Source organism: Corvus hawaiiensis, chromosome 1 (assembly GCF_020740725.1).
Source record: "Corvus hawaiiensis isolate bCorHaw1 chromosome 1, bCorHaw1.pri.cur, whole genome shotgun sequence".
In the NCBI taxonomy this organism is placed as follows: Eukaryota; Metazoa; Chordata; class Aves; order Passeriformes; family Corvidae; genus Corvus; species Corvus hawaiiensis.
In genome coordinates, this window is record NC_063213.1 from 96,362,128 (window position 1) to 96,377,050 (window position 14,923).

The window sequence follows — 14,923 nt, forward strand, 5'->3', positions numbered from 1 at the left end:
CCCTTCACTTCCTTCCCAGCCCGGATGCAACACAAGCACTGAGGGGTCTTTTCCCCTGCTGCTGCCGGGTGACTCCGAGGGCTGGCTGAGACAGAGGGGGCTCGGGGCTGGGGACAGCGAGTCCCACGGCGTCTTCCCACCCTGGTTTTTCCCTTAATAAGAACTGGTTTGATCCAAAACCCCTCAGCCTTCTCCTGCCTGGAGCCAAACCCCTTTAAAGGCTCACAGAAACCTTCAGTTGGTGTTGTGACAGAGAGATCCTTATCTGCTGATAGCTGTAATCGTGATAGAGCACAGAGGAACTCGTTTCTCCTGTCCTCGTGTTGAAACACGCTTTCTAACGCACAAAAAATCCCATAAAACTCTTCCGGGTGCCGCGCTGCATCCTTGGAGCATCCCGGCCGGCTCCTGCTCCCGCGGGGAGCGGTCCAGCACCCAAAACCCGGCAGTGCCGGGAGGGGACAGGGAGGACTGAGTCACTGCCACCACCTCCTCCGTGTCCCAATTCCCCAGCCGTGCACTGAGTCACGCTCCCCGCGCTGGCCCGGCGGGGACCCGGCGGCGTTTTCCCACCCTCCGCGTGGGCCGGGTTCCCAAATTCTGGGGGCAGGGGGTGAGCAGAGCCACCTCTGTGCTGAGCGACAGCGAGAAGGGACATTGAAGTGCCCCCAGCTCTGGGGGAGCTCTGCAGCCCCGGGGTTCTCACCGGGACACGCGGGTGCAGCACAAGCCGGGACAGGGCCGTGATTGTCACCGGGGCACCACGACGCGGGCAGCAGGTTCGTGTCACGCCTGATGCCCCCCTCGCTGCGCCGGGAGGGAAGTGAAGCCCCCGGGGAGCCACCGAACCGGCCCCTCCAGCCGGGTTATATCTGGCGCCGCATTTGCATGGCAGCGAGTCGGCACCTGGCAGCGAAATCCTCGGGGGATCGAGGACACGGGGAACGGCTGGCAATTGTCACACGCCGGCGACAGGAAAGTCCCAGCAGACTATTGTTTTTAGAAGAATCTACTTCCAACCCGCACGGCTCCGGCCCCTGCGGCAGCGCTTGCCCGCCGGCACCCGCGGGGCTGCGGCGATGGTGGGATGGGAAATAGTCCTGGGCTGCAAGCGGTGCTCCATGGCCACGGAGGATGCTCCGGGTGGGAGGTGATGCTCCTCAGCCTCACACATAACCCAGGTGCCCCCGACGGCTTGGGGATCCCCTCACTCACAGCAGCTCCCTGTTCCTCCCTCTCTCTGCCGGGACCGCCGTGAGCACGGCTGTGAGGGAGGCTGGGGCTGTCACTGCTCCACCCAGACCCCACTACCCCCACCCGCAGTGAGACCTGGGGCTCATCCTGCTCCCCCCAGCTCCCCCAGTACCAGCCCCATTGCTGCTCCCCCGGGCACTGGGGACACCGTGGGGCTGGGGGTGTATGAGTGGGGTCCTGTCCTCCCTCAGCTCCGTTTCCCGCAGCTGTGGCTTTGTGCCAGGGAGCCCCCCTTGTTGCTCCCCGGGGCCTGGCAGAGTCACCCTCACCCCCCCATCCTGCCCCCCAAGTGGAGAAAGTTAGTCAAATCTGCAGAAACCGCAGCGAGGGGGGAGGCAGCGATTCTGTCACCGCTTTGATGTCACCCCTGCACGTCCCACAGGTGCTGCCATCACCCCGGGGCCGCGGTCCCACCGCCGCTTTGCCATTAACTCGTGCGAGAAGGGGGGATAATGCAAATATATTTCCTTCCCCACCTCCATCCTGTCCCCACGGTCCCTGGAGCCGGCGGGGCCAGGAGATGCCACGTGCGAGGCACACGGAGCCGCAGCCGCATCCAGCCCTCTCACGTGGGGCTGGGGGTCCCGGCAGGGCTCCGGGGGTTGCGCCGGGAAGTGCAGGGAGAGCCAGGAAGGTTTCTGAGCAGCGGGGCTGATTCATGCCGGGCCTCCTGCGGTTTCCCCCCGCGCTCACCTCCCGGTGCTGTCACGCCAAGCGCCCACACGCCAGCGTTCAGGGTGAATCCACCCCGCTGTCACCCACCGGGAGCTGGAGGGGAGCCCCTGGGGCAGCGTGAGCTGCTGAGGTCCCCTGGGCTCACCCTGCACCCAGTCTTTGCCATACACCCCACCCCAACGCTGCACCGGTCCCTGCACCCCCTTTACACCCCTGACGCCCCCACTGTGCCCCTCTGAACACACCACACACTCCTCACACTCTGCTCTCCCCCTCCCAACAGCTCCTGCACCTCTTGTACTGTCCCAGTGCCCGAGGGTTCGGTGACAGTTGGGGGTGACACAGAACCCCCCACCATGGGACATTCCCAACGCCACAGCAGTGCCTGCAGGAAGGAGGATGCAGCACCAGGGGGTGATGGGGTGAGGTCCCCTGGGTGTCACATGCCCGCGGGTCGGAGGTACAGGTGCCCCTGGGGAGCAGGAGGCAGGCAGGGGGCAGCTGCCAGCTCTTCCCAGCCCCGTCACGGCCGCTGCACTCCCGGAGGAAGCTGCTCTGCGTTGCTCACCCCGCGCTGGTTATAAATACCCTCCCCATTTTAATTTAATGCGGCTGCGGCGGGAGCTATTTCGGGCCGGGAACGGGAAGCGAAACCCTGCACGGGTCCCGGCCCCCTCGCCCCCGCCGCCCGGGATGGGCTGGGCAGTGCCCAGGGGCCACAAGGGCTTATTTGAAGCCCAGGAGCCGCACACCCGCCTTGACCTTCTGTGCCTTCCACCGGAGCAGGCGGATGGCGCGGAGGCTGAACCGCAGCACCGTGTCGTACTTGAACACCAGCTTGTAGAAGGCGTCGGTGATGAGGGCGCCGCTGGGGTCGGCGTGTTTGAGCGCGGCCATCGGCGTGTACGCCACGTTGGTCTGGTGCCGGAACGGCGGCCGCGCCGCCTCGATCACCCGCAGGGTGTGCTGCACGTGGAATTGAGACTGTCCCCTTCCTGTCCCCACAGCCCCGCCCCAGCCCTCCACTTTTCACATCCCACCCCTATCCCTTTTCAACCCTGTCTGCATCCCATCCCCATCTGCACCCCCATCCTCATTCACATTCTCAACCCCTCCCTTCCCATTGTCCTCCTATCCCCATTCCTATCCCAGCTCCTTCTCATTCACTTCCTCTCCCCATCCCCAAGCCCTTCCCATCCTATCCCTGTCTCTAATCCATCCCACCTCACTCCACCACCATTCCTATCCCATCCCCAACTCCTTCCCATTCTATCCCTATCTTTATCTTATCCCACCCCATCCCCATCCCATCCTACCCCTATCTCCAGCCCTTCCCATTCCCATTCCATTTCCATCCCATCTCCATCCTTGGTTCCTCCCCATCCTATTCCCATCCCATCCACATTCCCATCCCATCACCATTGCTATTCCCATTCCCAGCCGGGCTCAGCCCCATCAGGATGGAGCTGTCTGTGAGTGAACTGCCCCACTGCTGGCTGGGCATCGCTGTTCCTTGTTAGGGCTAATTGACACCTCTGCCCAGCCCAGCCCAGCAGGGCACTCCCAGCCCACTGGGGCCCCCTGCCCGCCTGTCACCTCTGCAATGTCCTCGGGGGTCTGGCCAATGCTGGTGAACACATCCTTGGAGCTCCTCAGGTAGAGCTTGGTGAAGATTTCGGCCGTCTCGGGGTCAGTCCGTGAGTAGTCGGCGCGTTCAGCTTCCTCATACAACTTCGTCTCGAATTCCGTCATCACCGGCCCCGGCTCCACCAGGCTGATCCTGCCCAGGGATGGGGCAATGGGCAGTGGGCACCTCCAGAACCCCTGGCCCCGGGGGCTGCACGGCCACCCACCCCTGCACTCACGCCACGTTGAAGCGCAGCGCCTGCACCACCAGGCTCTCGCAGAAACCCTCCACCGCAAACTTGGAGGCCGAGTAGATGTCGTTGAAGACGATGCCTGGATGGTTGGGGAGTCCTGGTCAGGGCTGGGTGGGGGCTGGACCCCCCGGGACACCCCCTTCTCCCCTACCCTGCAGGCCCATGATGCTGCTGATGACGACGATGTGGCCCCCGCGGCGCCGCTTCATGTCAGGCAGCACCTCCTTGACCAGGCGGACGAGGCCGAAGAAGTTGGTGTCCATAAGGCTCTGCATGGCTGTCAGGCTTTGGCACTCCAGGGGTCCCGCCATGCCCACCCCGGCGTTGCTGACTGTGGGCACGGGGCATCAGTGGGGCATGCCCTGGGCAGGGGGATCCCGCACCCTGGGCCTGGGGGGTCCCTGGTGCTTGGAGTATCCTCAGCATGGGATATCCTGGGTGTGGAGGCTCCCTGGTGCAGGGTGTCCCTGGCATAGAGGGTCACTGGTGTGTGGGGTCACAGGGTCCCTTGTGTATGAGAAGCCCCTTGCACAGGGGGTCCCCAGTGCTCAGAGGGTTCCCAGAATGGGATGTCCAGAATTTGGAGGGTTCCTGGTGCAGGGAATGTCCCAGCACAGAGGGTGCCCTGGTGCAGGGGGTCCCTGGCATGGACGGCCCCTGGTGCATGGGGTCAGGGTCATGAGGTGTCCCTGGCACGGAGGGTCCCAGCGCTGGATGCACAAATGGTCTCCAGCACGAGACAAGCTTGGCTACACAGCCCCCAGTGCAGGAGTCCCCATCATGGAGGGTCCCAGCTCGGGGGTCACGGTGGGAAGGGAATCCCGGGGCTCACCCAGGATGTCGACGTGGCGCCCGGGGATGCTGTCGAGGCAGGCGCGGATGGAGCCCTCGTCACACACGTCCAGCTGTTTGATCTCCAGCGTCCGGCCCAGCGCCGGCCCCGCCGCCGCCGCCAGCGCCCCGCTCCTGCCCACGTTCCTCATGGTGGCGATGACTGGGGGCACAGGCGGCTCAGCCCCGCGCGGGTTCCCCCCGGGGGCCCGGGGGTCCCCCCCATCCCGCTCACCTCGGAAGCGGCGCTGCTTGTCCTGCGCCAGGCGCACGGCCAGCGCCAGCCCGATGCCGGAGGAGCAGCCGGTGATCAGCACCGTCTTGGGAGCCATGGCACGGCCTCCCCTCTTCTCCTCAGCCCCCCGCCTTTATAGCAGCTGCCCCAGCCCCAGCCCCCCCAAATCCGGGCCCTTAATCTCCCCCGGATAATCCCCCCTCCCGGGGATTTGCTGCGGCCGCGTGGCTGAGCCGCACGTGGTGCCCGGGGAGCACAGAGGGGCCTTTGTGTGGGACCTGGGGCACTCTGGAGACACAGCGGGACATGGGGACACTGCCAGACGTGGGGGCACTGCGGGATACGGGGACACTGCCAGCCGTGTGCCACCGGCAGTGGGGAGCTCTGGGGATGGGAAGGAACAAGGCAGGAGCTCTGCAAAAATAACCTTTATTATCACTGGTATAAAACACGTCCCAGTTCAACTGGCCTCGTAGGGACGTGGGGGACACGGTGATGGGTGCCCCCCTCACCCCCACACCCCGGGACCCCGCTCCTGGGGACCCCAAAACCCCCTTGGTGTGGGGGCAAGGAGTGCCAGGCCCCCGCAGGGACACTCGGGGACAGTCGGGGCTGGTGCTGCAGGGTGGAGGGGAGAAAGTGCTTGAGTGTGGGGGTCCTGGCAGTGGGCTGTGCCGAGCTGTGCCATACTGGCAGTGCCAGGCTGTGCCAAACCATCCCACTGGTGCCAGGCTGTGCCAAACTGTGCCAGCAGTGCTGGGCTGTGCTGAGCTGTGCCGTGTTGGTGGTGCCCAGCTGTGCCAAACTGCGCTGGTGGTGCTGGGCTGTGCCAAGCTGTGCCGCATCAGCAGGGCCAGGCTGTGCCAAACAATCCCAGTGGTGCCAGGCTGTGCCGAGCCGTTCCGTGCCGGTGGTGCCAGGCTGCATCAAGCCGTGCTATGTCGGCAGTGAGAGTGAGCCAAAGCATGCCAGCAGTGTCAGACTGTGCCAAGCCATGCTGGCAGTGCCAGAATGAGCCAAACCCTGCCATGCCGGTGGTGCCAGGCTGTGGCAAACCCTCACAGTGGTGCCGTGCCATGGCTCAGAGGGCCACGCAGGTGCAGTAGTGCCGCAGCTTGCAGGGCAGGATGCCGCGGTTGATCTGGTGGAACTCCACGAGCTGGATGAGGTCGGCGAAGCGCGTCTGCCCGTCGTCCATGGTGAAGTAGAGCCGACCCTCCTCCTCGCTCTGCCGGGGGGCTGCAGGTCAGGACCCCTCTCCCCGGCCCCCCCAGCCCCCCTCAGCCCCGGGCTGGCACTCACCGGCAGGATGAGGTAGTGTTTGATGCGCTGCAGGTGGCACAGGGACAGCACGAAGCCCTTGGGGTTCCTCTGGCTCTCCCGCACCAGGAAGACCCTGTGAGCCCCAGGGGTGTCACCGCTGGCCCCAGGTCCCCTCTGCCCCCCAGTGTCACCCATTGGGTCCTACAAACCCCCAAGAAGCCCTGGGGGTCCGGTACCCCCTGGCATCCCTGGGAGCCTGTGTGTCCCCCCAGGAGCCTGTGTGTCCCCCAAACCCCAGGCTCCCAAACCTTGCAAAATCCCGGGAGTCACAACCCCCCGGGATCCCTCAGCCCCATCCCCACACACATCCTGCATGCCTGCATGAGCTGACCCCGTAACCCCTGGGCTCCTGTACCTCCCTGGAGTCCCGTGTCCCCCCCAGGAGCCCCAGGGACCCCGATCTCCCACCCCAGGGTCCCATACCCGTCCACCAAGCCCTGACGGCCGATGAGCTGCTGGGTGTCCTCCCGGGAGATGCGCCCGTGGAACCAGGGCTGGGTGCGGTGGATGGCTGTGGGGAGAGGAGTGTCAGGCTTGGGGGGACCCCCTGCCCAGGGCAGGGACCCCCACGGGGCACTGACCCCTCCATCTCACCGGCGCTGAGTGGGGAGCTGTGGCAGGCTGCGGGCAGGCTGTACCGGTGTGTCGTCTTCTTCTGGGCACACAAAGTGAGGATGGGGCATTAAGGTGGGCTCAGGGGGACTCCCCCTCACTCCCCAGCACCCCAACTCACCCTCCAGGCCTGTGCCTCCTCCAGGGCCGCAGTCAGCACCTCACTGGGGTTCTCGATCACCCGGCCCGTGCACCCCGAGAAGTCCATGGCCACCAGTGCATTATCCGAGACGCTTCGCTGGGGGGGACAGGAGGGTCACCGGAGGGTCCCCACAGGCCAGGGGCTCCAGGGGGCAGGGGACACTCACCAGGGGTGTGGGGCCGATCCAGGGGGGTTGGCTCAGCCGTGCCTGCGCTTGCTGGTAGTTGCAGTAGAGCTGCATCCCATACTGGGGGAACAGCCCTGTCAGCTGGGGGGTCCTGTTGCGGGGTGGGGGAGCACCCAGGGAAACCCAAGGACCTCCGCAGACACCCCGTGCAGGGATGGGGACCTCTGCATCCACTCCACGTGGGCACAGGGACACCCACCCTGAAACATTACCACTGGGATTGGGGTCATCCCTCCAGCGTCCCTCTAGAACCCCTCCCCATTCCCCCCCTTGCATCTCTCCAGCATCTTCCCAGCATCCCCTCAGTATCCCCCGAGCATCCCCCCATCATCCCTCCAGCTACCCCCCAGTATCGCCCCAGCACCCCTCCGAATTCCCTCCTGCGTCCCCTCAGCATCCCTCTGCCATCATCCCAGCGTCCCCCAGCATGGGCCCGGTAGCACCTGGTCGGGGCTCACCTTGAAGAGCCGGAACGCGGCCATCCAGCAGCTGCGGCTCTGCTCGTCCTCGCTGCACAGCAGCTTCAGGCCCTTCACGCCGCTCCGCACCTTGTGGGGCTGCGGGAGAGGCCGGAGCTGTCACGGGGCAGCCCCGGGTGGCTCTGAGGGGACAGAGAGCCCTTGGACAGGGGGAGGCGCAGGGAATGACCCCGCCACAGGCAGGGACATCCCCACCTTGATGCAGAAGCCAAACTCGGTGGGGGTCCCGTAGAGCTTCTTGCCCTGCGTCACGTAGTAGATGTTGGACTCGGTGAGGTCAGCAAAGTACTGGAGGTGCCGGGGGTCCTGGGGAGGTGGGGGGGTGTCAGGGATGGCCCCGCTGCACCCCGTGGCCGTGCCACTCCTCACCCCAGGATCCCCCTGTCCTCACCTTGGAGGTGCCCTTGGTGGAGTAGTAGAGCCCTGAGCGGCGCAGGGAGAAGTGGAAACGCTTCCAGACCTTGCGCCCGGCCTCCCGCAGATGCAGGAAGCCCTGGACCTCGGGGCAGCTCCCGGAGTTGAGGAAATTCTGAGGGGACACGAGGGCTGAGGGGCACGGTGGGGTCCCCAGGGCACGGCGGGGACCCCAGGGCACAGCCGGGCACGGTGTCCCATACCTGGATGAGCTCGGAGTGTGCCATGCTCTTATTGGCCTCCAGGCAGCTGGACACCATCACCTCAGGGAACAGTGACTGCTGGGGGACAGGGGGTCAGCAGAGACCCTTGGGGTGCTCAGGATCCCCACGGGGAGGTCACAGAGGGGTTACCGGGGGTCCCCACCTACCGCGTTGCTCTTGAAGAGCTCGTACTTGGCGAAGTTCTTGCGGAACACAAAGCGGCTGTCGGCGCCTGGGGCCCAGGAGCTCTGCACCTCCACCACCGACTCATGGTCCTCCAGGCAGCGTTCTGGGGGGACAGGGGGTCAGCGGGGTCGGGGGTCCCACAGGCCGTGCCCCGCCATGCCCCCACGGCCGCTCACCCAGGGCCAGGTGCTGGTGCAGCTCCACCAGGGCCCAGCTGTGGTCGTGCAGCGCCCGCGTCCTGCGCACCAGGGTCTCGCAGAGCTGCCGCGCCGTGGTCCCTGCCGACGCCTCCAGCGAGCGGCACGCGCCATCCTCGCCGAACACCTTCACCACCTGGGAGGTGGGATGGAGGTGTCAGGGCCCCCCGGTGTGAGGGGACCCTGCAGAACCACAGGTGAGACCACCCCCCCAGCCTCCTGCTCCCCAGCTCATGTGGGAGGAGGTCTCTGTCGCAGGTCCCCTGGCTAAGGAGGGTGGAACCTCTGTAGAGGGGTCCTTGTCCAAAGGCTGACCCCCTTTCCAGCCCCTCAACTCAAATGGGAGGTGGTTCCTGCTCCAGGGCTGAGACTCCCCCCCCCCCCTCCCCAGCCCCCCTGACTCCCGCTTCATGTGGGAGGTGCGCTCGCAGCGGAGGTCCCTGCCCCTTGACCAAGAATCCCCTCCCCAGCCCCCTGATTCCTGGAAGGTCCCCCTGCAGAGGTGTCCCGGTCCCAGATCTGAGTCCCCCTCCCCAGCCCCCTGCCCCTGACTCACGTGGGAGGTGCCCTCGCGGGGGGGTCCCTGTCCCAGGGCCGGGCTGCTCAGGATGGGTGAGTTGGAGGGGCTGCAGAGCTCGGGGAAGGGGTTGGGGATGCTGGGCAGTGACGACGCTCGTGGCTCCTCCTGTGGCAGCTGCCGGCTGAAGGCACAGGGTGAGCTCTGTGCCCCCATGACCCCCCTGAGCATCCCCCAAACCCCCCGAGCCCCCCGGGCCCCACACCCACCTGCTGCCGTGGATGAAGAGCGGCTGGGAGCGCTTGACCTCGGGTGGCCCCTCACCCGCGTCCCGCTCACTGGGACCCCCATCCTGCTCGGGGGGCTCCCAGAGGCTGTTCTGCTGAGCCCCCCCCTCCATGGCATTATCTGTGGGGTGAGAGGAGGGTCTGGCACCGTGCGGGGGTGGCACTTGGGGGGGCCATGGCCAGGTGTGGGCAGCCCCCACAGGACACCGTGCCAGGCTCCACGTGGGCTCCCACCCCTGGCACCCACCCCGGGGTATTTTCCTGGTGCCCAGACAAGCAGGACCCCAGCCCTGGGCATCCGTCTGAGCCCCAGGTGGCTGCCGAGGGTTGGGGTGTCCCAGTCCCCCCAGTCCTGTCTGGGTACTGGGGGCTGGAGTGTAACACTGACAGCGAGCACAGCCCATCATGAGACCCCCAAGAATCCCCCACATCCCACGTGGGACCCTCACCAGTGGCCCCACACCAGCACTGAGGCTCTGGGGGCACTGGAAGATGCTGGCTGAGCCGTGCTGGGCTGAGCCGTGCTGGGCTGAGGTTTGCCAGGCCGAGCTTTGCCGGGCCGAGCCGTGCCGGCGCCGTGGGGAGCAGGAAGCTGAGCGTGGCGGCGGCGGCTCAGCCCAAACACCTCCTCGGGTCCGGCCAAACCAGTTCTGGCGGCCGCTCCCAGCTCCACCTCACCGCCCTGGCATCCGGGCCCGGGCGGCCGCGCCGGGAGCCGGGGGCGAGGGAGCCGCCGTGGGAACCGCCGCCAGCCCCGCCGCTGGCACAGCCCCCCGTGCCCCCACCCACGGCCGGTGCCAGCGCCCACGCGGTGCCGTGGTGCTCGGACACCGGCCACGCTCCGGTGCCAGCGCCAAACTGCCCCGCAGCAGGACCCGGGGAGGTGCCACGGCCCCGCCAGCACGTGGCACACGGAACACACACGTGGCACCCACGGTGGCAGCGGACGCCGGTGCCGGCGGCCCCAGGACACCGAGTAGAGCCAGGTTAATCATTCGCCCGCCGCCCGTCCCTGTCCCCACCTCCTGCCACCTCTCGGGGTCCAAGTCCATGGCTGGGCAGGGCTGATGCCATCCTCATCCCATCCCTGTCCCTGCCGCGTCCCTGTCCCCATCCCAGCATCCCACCGGGACCCTCTGCTCCTTCCCTGCTCCCTGACCTGACTGCGCTGGGCTGGGTCTCCCCACCTGGCCAGACCCCGGGGTGACCTGGGGATGCAGGGACAGCCAGGGGTCAGGTGGGGTGATGCTGCTGGTGGGACACAGCAGGGGACACGGGGGGATGTGACAGACAGGGCCCTGGGACCTGCCCTGCCCTGCCACCAACCCGCCAGCCCAAGCCCGTGGCCTCAGGTCACCCCGGTGTCAGCCCTGTCCCGGTGGCCATGGCAGGGCTCCAGCAGGGTGGGGACACACGGACTGTCCCTGGGGCTTGGGACAAACAGGGGGACACAGAGCTTTGGGCAAAGGGACAGGGGCCAGCAGGGGTATGGGGTGGGGGACTGGAGGGGGTCAGGACCACCGGGATGGGCCCCAGGGCCACCAGGGCTATAGAGCAGGGGGTCCAGGGCCAGCAGATTGAGGGGATGGGGCCCCAGGGCAACCGGGCTGAGGGATGGGATCCCAGAGCCACCAGCATTAGGGGATGAGATTCCAGGGACACCGGGATAAGGAATGGAATCACAGCGTCACCAGGATAAGGGACGGGGCTCCAGGACCAGCAGGACTGAGGAACAGGATCCCAGCTGTGGGTGGGGGTCCCGGTGGGTGCCGAGGTGGGGGGGACAGGGCTCCCCAGGGGCACAGAGGCAGCAGGGGAGCCACGGCGGGACGGTGGAGGAGGAGGAAGAGCCGGGAGGAAGGCGGGAAGGAGGGAGGGAAGGGGTGCAGGCACAGCGAGAGGTCCGGGGTCGTTCCCGGTGGGATGGGGCTGGCACCCCGGGAAGACCAGCGGCCCCCCGGCCCCAGGAGCCCTCAGCCCGGCCCCGCTCCTACCTGCAGCGCCCGCCGCGTCCCGGCACCCTCCCGCCGGACCGGGGATTCCTGTTCTCCCCGGCTTTATCTACCTGCGCCAGCTCCCGCCCCCGCCTGACATCACGACGCCCCGGGCCTGCTGCCCGACACCGACCCCCCCAGCAACACCCAGGGGGGCCCCCCAGGCCCCCCGGCCCCCGGGTGGGGTGCCTAGCCTGGCCCTGGTGCAGCCCCGGGGGGCTGGACCCCCTAAACCCACCTCCCACGACCCCCCTGAGGTGGTGATGGGGAGTTTCCCACAATGCACTGGGGTGACCCCTGGAGCAGCCGGGCTGTGAGGGGACACAGGGCCCCGGTCCCCTGGGATGTCCTGAGGCTGCAGGTCCCACAGACCCCCAGCCCACCCTCTGGGAGACCCCAACCCCAGGGTGTGGAGTTTGGGTCGGGGCTCCCCTGGGACCCCCAAAGTGGGGGGATGGAAGAGTCCCATGAGTGGGGGGGGGGGGGGATGTCCCCGTTGGGTAGCACGGGTGGGACCCCTGCCGGGTGGGGCTGCAGGGTGAGGGGGCTTATGGGGGTCTCATGCAGGTCAGGGGCCCTGCCAGGGGGACATTTGGGATATTGGAATGCAGTGGGACGTGGCGTCCCTTAGGGGCTCCGTGTGGGTCCCGTGGGGTCCCTTGGGGGTGTCCCCACATGGGGTCTGGGAGTCCCCACTGGGGATTTGGGGTCCGTGGGGCCACAGAGTCCCCAGAGGTGTCCCCATGGAGTGGTTCAGGGGTCCCTGTGGGGCATCCTGAGGGCTCCATGGGGTCCTATCGGTCTGTGGGGGGGCTACAAGGCCTTATAGGACCCCCACAGGGGTATTAGGAGGGGGTCCCATGGAGCAGGGAGGATTCCCATGGGACTAGAGAGCTCCTGGAGGGGGGTTATCCTGGGTCCCACGGGGTCCGTGTGGCTCCCCCGGGGGTTATCCTGGGTCCCACGGGGGTGGGTGAGGGTGACACGGGGGACACTGAGGTCATTGTGCGTCCCACGTGGGTGGTTGCAGGTCCCCTGGGGGTCTCAGGGTCACTGCAGGTGACACACGGGCGAGTTTGGGTCCCCCGGCGGTCACTTTAGGTCACTAGAGGTGTTTTTAGGGTCACTTTGGGTCACTGGGTGTCTCACGGGGCTCACTGAGGGTCATTTTTGGTCCCCCAGGGGTCACCGGGGTCACGGCGGCTCCCCCGGAGGTCTCGGAGCAGACAAGACGAGCGGCGCGGCGGTGCAGAGCGGCCGGAAGTGGCGCATCACGTGACTGCACCCGGAAGCGGCCGCGCGGCGGGAGTAGGGGCCATGAGCGGCAGGGCCGGGGACGGGAACGGGGACGGGAACGGGGCCGAGAGTGGGGCCGAGCGGCGGGTCCGCATCGTGGTGGAGTACTGGTGAGCGCCGTGGCCGCGGGGGAGCCGGGGTCGAATGAACCGATGGCGCCGAGGGGACCCCGGGGCCTTCGGGGGCGGGAGCGACCCGAGGCGGGGGCGGTCTGCAGCGATACTGGGACGTCGGGAGCAGAAACTGGGGGAACTGGGATGAGTTATGAGGGGGGTTCAGGCACGGAGGGGACTGGGGGGAGGATATAGGTGGGTTGGGGGGGCTGAGGAGGGGCTCTAAGGGAGGCTGAGGGTCTCTGCGGAGTGCGGGAGTTGGGGCGCTGAGGGGGTTATAGGGGAATTGGGCTGAGGGAGGGGCTATAGGGGAATTGCGGGGGCTCTGTAGGGTGGGGGGCAGAGGAGGTAATGAGGGGCCGCATGGTTATGGGATACGAGGGGGCTGGGGGGAGAAGGGGCGTGCAGGGGGTTTGGGGAGGGCTCCTGAGTGGAGGGTTGGGAATTGGGGGTGCAGGAGGCAGCAGAGCTGTTGTGGGGGTACAGGCTAGGGGGGCTCCTTAGTTCGGGGAGGGTTTGGGGGGGGGATCGCCGTGCCTCGACCCCCCCTCAGCCGGATCGCCCCTTCCCAGCGAGCCCTGCGGCTTTGAGGCCACGTACCAGGAGCTGGCGAGCGCCGTGCGGGACGAGTACCCCGACATCGAGATCGAGTCCAGGCTGGGGGGCACCGGTGAGACCCCACAGCAGCTCCAGGGTTGAGGGGGACACCCCAGGCCGTGTGCTGGGGGTTTGTGGGGGGAGGGGGCTGGGACAGGTTAAACCTGGCAGGAAGTCCAGGGGGGGTCGTGCCCTGGTTGCTGCCCCTCAGCAGGGTCCGTTTGGGGGCAGAGCTGGGGGTCTGCAGGAGCCCCTGGGGGTGCCATGTGTGTCCAGGCACAGGGGGAACAGGCTGGGGATGTCACCAGGGGTGCGGGGGGACACAGCTCAGGGCTGGGCCTTGCGTGTGCCCTCAGGTGCCTTCGAGATCGAGATCAACGGGCAGCTCGTCTTCTCCAAGCTGGAGAACGGGGGCTTTCCCTACGAGAAGGACGTGAGTACCCCCTGGGGGTCCCGGGGTCAGCCAGGCTGTGCTGGAGGTGTTGGGTTTGCAGTGAGCCCCTCCTGTGACGGGGTTTTCCCACGGGGTCCCTGTTTTGTCACCCTCTGGAGCTGTTTTCCCGTCCTGCCACCCTGCCAGGACCCGCTGCAGGTCCTGCTGGGATGTAGTGAGAGGGGAGAGAGGGGCAGTTCCTCGCTGTGGCCGGGGTTTGTGGCTGTGACCTCCATGGGTCCGGGTGCTCCCAAGCCCTGCCTGTGACCCCTCCCCTGCCGTGTCTCCCCAGCTGATCGAGGCCATCCGCAGAGCCCGGAATGGGGAGCCCCTGGAGAAAATCACCAACAGCCGCCCCCCCTGCGTCATCCTGTAGCCCCCTGGGCACAGTGGGGACCCCCCGTGCTGGCCATCGCTGCCTTCCTTAAATCCCTGCACAGCTGGGGGGCACGGGGGGGGACCAGGGACACCGGGGGAGTTCAGGACCCCCATCATGGTGCTGGGAAGGGCAGAGCTGTGGCACTGGTGGCACTGGGGGTCGTTCTGTCCCCTGTCTGACCTGCTGTGGGGTGTAGCTGTGGCCTGGGGGGGGGTCTCCCTCCTGCCTTTGCATTCCCCCCTCGTCAGCTGCACCTCCCTGGGGGGCACAGGGGGTCCCCAGACAGGGGGGTCTCCATGGCACCCCCATTTCTCTGCGCTGGCCTCTCCCCTCCCTCAACCCCTGGGAATTTGGGGGAGCCAGGCTGGGTGTTGGAGCAGCTCCCAGCAGGTTAATTCCAAGGGGAATCCACTGGCTGAAACTTTCCTGGGATTGTTAATGATTAAAGTCCCTCTGTCACTGTTTAATCCGGGGCAGGGGCCATCCATGGAAACCCCAGCCCGGCCCCACGGCCACAGGTGTGTCCATGTCCCCCCCTCACCATTCCCAGGCTCCTGGCTCCTGCTTCCTGCCTGGAATGACCCTGCCCTTGGCCTCGGGGCGGGGGCCCCCCCTATTTATTCTATACTGTGTATAAACCCAACGGCCCAGGTGGAATAAAGGATGGAGAATGTGGCTCCTCTGGTGTC

The 14,923-nt window shown here is 66.9% G+C and overlaps 4 protein-coding genes across 7 annotated transcripts; 2 read left to right on the forward strand and 2 right to left on the reverse strand.

Moving 5' to 3' along the window:
• Positions 1 to 1,698: 1,698 nt before the first annotated feature.
• LOC125332686 (retinol dehydrogenase 8-like) lies at positions 1,699 to 5,011 on the reverse strand. The gene is made up of 6 exons (XM_048317856.1): positions 4,876 to 5,011; positions 4,642 to 4,803; positions 3,961 to 4,140; positions 3,795 to 3,888; positions 3,526 to 3,709; positions 1,699 to 2,895 (listed from the first exon to the last, which is right to left on the reverse strand). Exons 1-6 carry the CDS (start codon positions 4,970 to 4,972, stop codon positions 2,656 to 2,658), a joined length of 957 nt encoding a protein of 318 aa, XP_048173813.1. The 5' UTR covers positions 4,973 to 5,011; the 3' UTR covers positions 1,699 to 2,655.
• A 654-nt stretch (positions 5,012 to 5,665) lies between these two features.
• Positions 5,666 to 11,461, reverse strand: GRB7 (growth factor receptor bound protein 7). Of its 4 annotated transcripts, none has more exons than XM_048317889.1 (15): positions 11,417 to 11,461; positions 9,405 to 9,543; positions 9,175 to 9,319; positions 8,598 to 8,754; positions 8,403 to 8,524; positions 8,236 to 8,313; positions 8,010 to 8,147; positions 7,814 to 7,924; positions 7,598 to 7,696; positions 7,119 to 7,199; positions 6,932 to 7,048; positions 6,793 to 6,853; positions 6,622 to 6,709; positions 6,178 to 6,271; positions 5,666 to 6,103 (listed from the first exon to the last, which is right to left on the reverse strand). In XM_048317889.1, exons 2-15 carry the CDS (start codon positions 9,533 to 9,535, stop codon positions 5,957 to 5,959), a joined length of 1,569 nt encoding a protein of 522 aa, XP_048173846.1. In that variant the 5' UTR covers positions 9,536 to 9,543; positions 11,417 to 11,461; the 3' UTR covers positions 5,666 to 5,956. The 4 variants fall into 4 exon arrangements, with proteins under 4 accessions (XP_048173846.1, XP_048173876.1, XP_048173857.1 ...); XM_048317919.1 differs by lacking the exon at positions 11,417 to 11,461 and adding an exon at positions 10,582 to 10,779; XM_048317900.1 differs by lacking the exon at positions 11,417 to 11,461 and having other exon boundaries at positions 8,236 to 8,310.
• On the forward strand, positions 9,544 to 12,695 carry LOC125332711 (translation initiation factor IF-2-like). Its single transcript, XM_048317930.1, has 2 exons — positions 9,544 to 10,408; positions 12,599 to 12,695. Exons 1-2 carry the CDS (start codon positions 9,828 to 9,830, stop codon positions 12,693 to 12,695), a joined length of 678 nt encoding a protein of 225 aa, XP_048173887.1. The 5' UTR covers positions 9,544 to 9,827.
• A 23-nt stretch (positions 12,696 to 12,718) lies between these two features.
• Positions 12,719 to 14,909, forward strand: MIEN1 (migration and invasion enhancer 1). Its single transcript, XM_048317942.1, has 4 exons — positions 12,719 to 12,822; positions 13,398 to 13,495; positions 13,779 to 13,855; positions 14,148 to 14,909. The coding sequence occupies exons 1-4, from the start codon at positions 12,734 to 12,736 to the stop codon at positions 14,229 to 14,231; spliced, it is 348 nt and encodes a 115-aa protein (XP_048173899.1). The 5' UTR covers positions 12,719 to 12,733; the 3' UTR covers positions 14,232 to 14,909.
• The last annotated feature ends 14 nt before the right edge of the window (positions 14,910 to 14,923 follow it).

What these genes read in the sequence shown, in the direction of transcription:
- LOC125332686 (XM_048317856.1), bottom strand. Translation starts at nt 4,972, where the DNA reads ATGGCTCCCAAGACGGTGCTGATCACCGGCTGCTCCTCCGGCATCGGG. An exon ending in CAGCATCATGGGCCTGCAGG is followed by an intron (nt 3,889 to 3,960) that starts GTAGGGGAGAAG and finishes CCAACCATCCAG; the next exon opens with GCATCGTCTTCAACGACATC. An exon ending in GCGCTGCGCTTCAACGTGGC is followed by an intron (nt 3,710 to 3,794) that starts GTGAGTGCAGGG and finishes ATCCCTGGGCAG; the next exon opens with GATCAGCCTGGTGGAGCCGG.
- GRB7 (XM_048317889.1), bottom strand. Translation starts at nt 9,535, where the DNA reads ATGGAGGGGGGGGCTCAGCAGAACAGCCTCTGGGAGCCCCCCGAGCAG. An exon ending in CCCGCGAGGGCACCTCCCAC is followed by an intron (nt 8,755 to 9,174) that starts GTGAGTCAGGGG and finishes CCCACCTCCCAG; the next exon opens with GTGGTGAAGGTGTTCGGCGA. An exon ending in CCGCGTTCCGGCTCTTCAAG is followed by an intron (nt 7,200 to 7,597) that starts GTGAGCCCCGAC and finishes CTGTTCCCCCAG; the next exon opens with TATGGGATGCAGCTCTACTG.
- LOC125332711 (XM_048317930.1), top strand. Translation starts at nt 9,828, where the DNA reads ATGAGACCCCCAAGAATCCCCCACATCCCACGTGGGACCCTCACCAGT. An exon ending in AGGACACCGAGTAGAGCCAG is followed by an intron (nt 10,409 to 12,598) that starts GTTAATCATTCG and finishes TTGGTCCCCCAG; the next exon opens with GGGTCACCGGGGTCACGGCG.
- MIEN1 (XM_048317942.1), top strand. Translation starts at nt 12,734, where the DNA reads ATGAGCGGCAGGGCCGGGGACGGGAACGGGGACGGGAACGGGGCCGAG. An exon ending in CGCATCGTGGTGGAGTACTG is followed by an intron (nt 12,823 to 13,397) that starts GTGAGCGCCGTG and finishes GCCCCTTCCCAG; the next exon opens with CGAGCCCTGCGGCTTTGAGG. An exon ending in GTCCAGGCTGGGGGGCACCG is followed by an intron (nt 13,496 to 13,778) that starts GTGAGACCCCAC and finishes GTGTGCCCTCAG; the next exon opens with GTGCCTTCGAGATCGAGATC.